The sequence below is a fragment of the Oreochromis aureus genome, linkage group 23 (assembly GCF_013358895.1).
Source record: "Oreochromis aureus strain Israel breed Guangdong linkage group 23, ZZ_aureus, whole genome shotgun sequence".
NCBI classification, from domain to species: domain Eukaryota; kingdom Metazoa; phylum Chordata; class Actinopteri; order Cichliformes; family Cichlidae; genus Oreochromis; species Oreochromis aureus.
The window spans coordinates 38,497,024-38,503,701 of record NC_052963.1 but is presented as its reverse complement, the minus strand read 5'-3'; the positions used below and the strand labels follow the sequence as shown (position 1 = coordinate 38,503,701).

General features: G+C 40.2%; 1 protein-coding gene across 3 annotated transcripts in view; it reads right to left on the bottom strand.

Annotated features, from left to right (window-relative positions):
- osbpl1a (oxysterol binding protein-like 1A) overlaps positions 1–6,678 on the bottom strand; it is a 32,779-nt gene that overhangs the window by 776 nt on the left and 25,325 nt on the right. Inside the window, exons 18-28 of one of the 3 annotated variants that reach the window (XM_031753642.2) lie at positions 6,093–6,168; positions 5,060–5,194; positions 4,854–4,951; positions 3,705–3,887; positions 3,448–3,555; positions 2,333–2,422; positions 1,215–1,341; positions 908–1,021; positions 697–820; positions 521–611; positions 221–241 (exon numbers count right to left, since the gene is read on the bottom strand). In XM_031753642.2, coding sequence (XP_031609502.1) covers positions 221–241; positions 521–611; positions 697–820; positions 908–1,021; positions 1,215–1,341; positions 2,333–2,422; positions 3,448–3,555; positions 3,705–3,887; positions 4,854–4,951; positions 5,060–5,194; positions 6,093–6,168 — 1,167 coding nt within the window. The remainder of the gene's footprint in view (positions 1–220; positions 242–520; positions 612–696; positions 821–907; positions 1,022–1,214; positions 1,342–2,332; positions 2,423–3,447; positions 3,556–3,704; positions 3,888–4,853; positions 4,952–5,059; positions 5,195–6,092; positions 6,169–6,678) is intronic. The other 2 variants (XM_031753644.2, XM_031753645.2) reach the window with 2 other exon arrangements.

The following is a 6,678-nucleotide window of genomic DNA, read 5'->3' as shown; positions in this document are numbered from 1 at the left end:
ATTCGGAGGGAAGACGGGGTGATTGAGTAATTGCATTCGGTGCCATTAAGGGGAGCTGCCATGCTGGTGGAAGGAAAAGCGGATTTATTAAATTTGTCTCTTTCATATTTGGATAGAAAATACACACAGTGGTAGATAATTTTTACATTGGAGACTAAGATGTGTGGAGGTCACGTGATCACATCAAACATTTCAGATGCAAACAGCGAACAGCTCTAACCTCGGGCCAAGGGCAGGGCTTCTTAACATCAAAGCGAGGATGCAGCAGAAAAACAAGAAAAGTGAAGATAAAATGAAGATACAGCTTGAGCTTTTCAACACGCAAAGTGTGACACCATATAAATAAGAACTGTTAATTCATTGATACGCCATGAAAACTTCATATGAGGTAATAGAAAGGCGATGGTATTTTATCTGCACTAACAAAGGCTGATGGTTTAATATTGCCTGGAATTAGTCAGTCCTGCATGGTTTCATGTTTACTGTGTCAAAGTATAAAGAAAGAAGAATACAGTCTCACCTCGTCTTCCACTCTTCATCCGCTTTGGAGCGGTTTTTCCGAGCAGCTCTCTGTTTTTCCTCGAGTCGCTTCTTCTCCTCGCTGGCGAGGTCTATTAAAATATTTGACATTTTTTGAGTACGCAAATGAAAATTTCCCCCCAGTTTCAGTTTAGGTTAAGTACCACCAATCATTACCGATGTCACCGTTCTCCATGGCTCGTATGTCCGGCCTGAGCCTGCAGTCAGTCTGAGGGATGACTCCCTCCATCTCCTTATGCAACTCGTTCAGCTGCATCGCAAAGCATGTGAAGTTGTACATCTGCAATTAAAGATTGCGTTTGTACGTTAAAACATTGTACTTCTTTTACGAGTGCCCAATAAAGAATGGTGCATTAATCAGCAGGACCTGGACAGAGTTAGCTGGTCTGGGTGCTATTTTCCACAGCAGCTGGCTGCCAGGAACCACCTCCACAGTGTCTGCAGGTGGTGAAGGAACCTCCTCCTGATCCTCAGCGCAACCCTGAACAGCACGACAAACACAAATAATGCTGAACAGACAGATGAGCTCCAGCCAAGATGCATCATTACAGAACGTGTTAAATATGAACACTAACGATCTCGTTCGCTTGCCATTTTTACCACTGGATGATATTACTCATGCAAACATCACAACAGTAAAGTGAAGGGATTCCACAGTGTTCAGTAATTCATACCGCATTGCCGCCCTTCTTATCCTCTGCCCCCTTTTTGTTGTTTTTCTTGTGTGCTTCAAAGGCAGATGGGTCAACAACATAGAGGCACTCTGTCCACTTCCCATAGAGAGCACACAGCTTCTTTTTGCTGTCAAACACACACAGACTTCAGAGGAGTTGCATTAATATCCTGAATACGTACTCTAACCTTAACCGCACACACACACACACAAACGCACACTAATGTCCCGAGGCACAAACACTAGTAATGATTTCAGTTGTAATGATTTTTTTTTCATTCTGTTTTTAGCATCAACATAACAAAAGCTCTAAAAAAGAAAAAAGAAAAGACCCACACAACACTTTTGCGAGTGGGAGACTTCTGGAAATGTAATGTTTTGAATGAAACCAAAATCTAGTTTTTGGCCTGGACATCATGTTGAGTAAAAAAACAACAACAAGAAAAAACACAAGCTCTTCTCATCTTCTTGCTTGTTAGCATCTCTTATTGCTGCACATTATTTATCAGCATATAAATTTGGTCTGGTTCTTGTGATCATGCACACTAGTTATGTTTACAATGACTCACTGGATTTGCTTATCCTCCATCTTTAATCGAACTGTCTTTGTTTTTACAGTTTGCTGATTTTAACCACCTCTCCCACACTCGAGTATTTTGACTTTTATTTTGTCAAAAAGGCAATTAACACTGCAATGAGTTATTAACCATATGAATTGTTAAGTGATTTTTTGCACAATGATTCAATTTTAAAATAGGCTGATACTACATTTTGTAGATCCTAATTTACAAATGAAGCACCTTTAAACAGCTGCTTATTCAGTCATATCCACCCAAACATATGGGGAGGGGTGGATGAGGGAAAAATTGTTAGTTTTAGGCAGATAAATAAGCTCTCTGACATTCACTGTCATTCCATGTAATATGGAAGAAAACTAATGTTTCATAGTGTCCTATGGTATGTTTCAATGTGTGATGTAGATTCTGACTTAAAGGTTAAAGAGAAGGCATTTTCTCCCACTCTTACATCACTATTTTATTCAACATTCAAGACTGTAATCAGTCTTTTCTGCAAAGACAGCTCATTATTTAAAAGACATCTCTGAACATCTTGCTCTACCTTTTATCCAGAATATATCCTTCAACTTTGTGTAGCTCTTTTCCAAAAAGGCCACATGGTTTGAAATTCAAGTAGCACCTTTCACCAGTTCTGAGTGAAAAGAGAAACAGGATGAGTCACACAAGACTTCCTCATTTGCTCAGTCTGTTTTCTTCAAGAGCAACACTTCCCCATAATATTTTTATCAGTTGTATCACACTTATTCTTTAGCCGCAATTTTAAACACATGATACTTAGATATTAGATCAGTGCTATGTGTTCCTTTTTATGTCTGCATGTATTGTGTTATAATGAAAGCATGAATAAAAGGAACACGTTGTTAAGTAGCGTAGCTTAGCTGGCTAATAAAAGAAGTGTTTGATGTGAAACATCATGGCTTCAGGCCACTTTTTTTTCTTTACTTGCCTTTGTCTAAGAAAGAAAAACCTCTGTTACAAATTCCCATGAAAGCTAATGACAGCACTTTAAATCTTGTAACACAAACGGCAGACTGCTCTTAACAATACAACATAAAACACAGTTTTTTGTTTGGTTGGCTAAGCATTGTTTCAATTTAACTTTACTGCATGTGCCAGTGATAACGATGGTTTCATTTTGTTTTTCATTAAATAATGTAATAAAGACCAAAGGCTGCTTCCTATTTAATTATCGCACATTAAAAACATGTTTAAAATGCAAATGCAGACAGAATAACACTGTGAATCACATTTCACTTTATTTCTTTGCCTTATCGGGCGACCGTGGCTCAGGGGGTTGGGAAGCACATCTGTAACCGGAAGGTCGCCGGTTCGATCCCTGGGCTCTCTGTCCTGGTCATTGTGTCCTTGGGCAAGACACTTTACCCTCCCGCCTACTGGTGTTGGCCAGAGGGGCCGATGGCAGCCTCGCTTCTGTCAGCCTGCCCCAGGGCAGCTGTGGCTACAACTGTAGCTTGCCTCCACCAGTGTATGAATGTGAGAGTGAATGAATAATGGCATTGTAAAGCGCTTTGGGTGCCTTGAAAAGCGCTATATAAATCCAATCCATTATTATTATTTTAATTAAGACATTTTAATGCTTCAATAATTCTCAACAAGTACTTTATGTACAAGCATTTTACATGCTGATCCTCTTACCTGTGGTTGACCACCTCCACATTTCCGTACTGTTCAATCCACAGCTGACCAACAATGATATTGTGAACACAACATGTGGGATTTGTCCATGTGTAGGCTTCATTGTGCCTGGAGGAAAAAACAAAACAAAACACAAAACCGTTTGGCACTATGTGCACTTTCAAAATGGTAATAGAAAAGGCAATAGGCGAACTGGTGAAAGGATAAATATTGATAAAGGTAATATTTCCTTTTTAAAAACAGCTAGCAGCTCTTACTTGGGCAGCTCCAGTGTGATTGTTCCTTTCGGCTCAGCTTCCACACTCTTGCCCCAGAATTTGAGTTTGGGATAAATAGAGCCATGAAAAACAAAGTCCTGCTTCAAGCCCTCAGCGTGAAAGGCGCTGACCGGAGGGTGGTGGCTCACCTGCTCTGAGATGAGCCTGAAGCCCAGATCCTCCCTGAAATAACCAGGGACACAGCTATGATGAAGGGAGGCATTTGAAGACAGCTGTGTATGTTTGGTAAGCTGCACAGTAGAATTTAAGAACTTGTTGCTAGAGAAAATACACTCAGTGGCCACTTTATTAGGCACACCTGCTCAACCACTTGTTAGCACAAATATGTAATCAGTTAATCACATGGCAGCAACTCTGTGCATTTAGGCACACATGACCTGCTGAACTTGAACATGGCATGATTGTGGGTGCCAGATTGGATTGTCTGAGTGTTTCAGAAACTGCTCATCTAGTGAGTTTTTTTTGGTGAATGAATGCTCTCTGAATGCGCAACATGTCGAACATTGAAGCAGATGGGTTACAACAGCAAAAGACCACACCAGGTACCACTCCTGCCAAGTAAACACAGGAAACTGAGTTTAAAATTCCCACAGCCAAAATTGGACAATACATGAATGGAAAAATGTTGTTTGGTCTGATGAGTTTCCATCTCTGCTGTGACATTTGGATAGTAGGGTCAGAATTTTGTGTAAACAACATGAAAGAATGGATTCATCCTGCATCGTATCAACAATTCAGGCTGCTAGTGGTGGTGTAATGGTGTGGCAGATATTTTTTGGCACACTTTGAACAATGTTTAAACTCCACAGCCTACCTGAGTATTGCCGCTTACTAATTCCATCTCTTTATTACCACAGCGTACCCATCCTTTGCTTCCAGCAGGGTAACGACCCTATCACAAAGCTCAAATTATCGCAAACTGTCTTTTGAACATGAATGATCTGAAGTCAAAATGGGATCTGATCTGCTATTAGCAGTATGCACCTAATATAGTATCCAGTGAGTGTATTTTGTTAATTATCATCACAATTAATATCCCACACTAGAGACTGGGCACTTCAAAATGTTTAATTGCCAAGAATTTTTCATACAGTCAGTTTTGGACATAATTGGGACCAGCTCACTTACCTGACTAGTTCATAGGTTTCTCCCAGTAGAGGGTTGAACGGTTTACCTGTTCGCTCCCACTGGGAGGCCACAGCAGACACTGCAAACGCAGCCACACACTGCCACAGTAGATAAAAAACACACACCAAATCAGAGAAACTAAACTAGAAACAAAAATTTGTTAAGCTGTGCCTGTGGGCAGTTTAAGTAGAAAACCTATTGACTACCTTCATTCTCTCAATAGAATCTGAAGATGTGTTGGCCTGGTGAATGAGGTACGTGTGCTCCATGTACTCTGTGAGACGCTGCAAGAAGCTAAGCGGCTCGTTGAAAATCACTGGCATTGTAATCTTGGAGAGCTCCTGAAAGGGACATCAAGGAGAATTGAAGGACAAGGTTTCATTACAAAGAGGAAATAAGGTCTTTTGACATGGCAGTGTACTGAGCTGCTGAGTGTTAAAAAGGATCAATGTTTGGTCGTTTGGTACATACAAGCATTTATGTTGCTCTGGACCAAAGTATCTACCGCATTAAGGTGAGTATTTATTGCTGCATTTGCTGTAACCGGGCTGGTAATAAAAGAAAAAGCTTCAGAAAATACTTCAAATAGAAGAGTGACCTTGTGAGATGAAAGTCATCATGATTCACGAATACCCTGACACTTAACCCGAGACTTTCAGAATATGTGATGTTTTGCTTGATCTCCCAAGTTGTGCTAGAGTAGGAGTAGGTTAGTTACACAGATGTCATAGTTTTTATAAAAAATGGTTTGGAATTATGTTTTTGGTTACTTGATAAATATAGAGTCATTCTCAATTAGCTCTTCTGGCCTCTATTTGGAATTTAAGTAGCTAAATGCTCAATTATTGTCACCACCAGTTGTCTAGCTTTCTTCTTCTTCTGTTTAGTGCTGAGAAAATAGTGTAGATTGTGTTTTTTTCCACAACTGCCTTCCGCGGTGCTTGGAAACTAAACCTAAGGGTTGGTTCAGAGATTTATAATACAGTCAATTTAAGTTTAGTGTGCACTAATGCAGCTTAGGCTAAAAGAAATGTATTTGTTTTTGCTAGTATCAGGACATAAATCAATTTACTGGCAAACTATTGGGAAAAGAGTCACCACAAGTCTAACTAAGTGTCGTCTGCACCTGCACGAGGCTATTTTGCATGACAAGACCACAAATACCAAAGCAGTGGGTGGAATGACCCTCGTCATCATAATGGATGGGCAATAAAAACAACTCTAGAAAAAACTTCTCACCATTCCAATGCAGTTCCTCAAGATGCTCCAAATGCTGAAGTCATTCCTTGAAAACATTGGCGCCGGTAAGCTTGTCCTAAAATGACACGTCACAGACAGACACACACACACACAAAATTACAGTTCTAAAAAGTGTATGTGATGCATTCATTTTGTTCTAGTGCACTAAAAATATTCCACTGGAGTAAATGTGCCAGACATACAATACCTGCTGCAGGCATCACATCAAGTGAATATAGTCAACAATAGCCTAATGTATTATGTGACACACTGGAACAAAGCCCAGACAGACAGACAATACCAGCAGCAAAGGTGGTTAGCAAGAATCATCCATCAGCAGCACTTATGTCTTGTCTGTCTCAAACTGTCTAAAAAGGTGTGCAGGCTGGAGATTAGTTTAAAGTACAAAAATAAAATGTAAAAACCGAGGGGTTAGCGTAATGATGACATTTAAAAATCACCCAAATAACGTGAACCGCACTCCCCAGCTGCCCGAGGGATCAGCCAACAAGGGATCATACTGCAAACTGATTATTGCATTACACTGTGACCTTATCAATATTTAACAGCTCCAACAGAGAGCGGA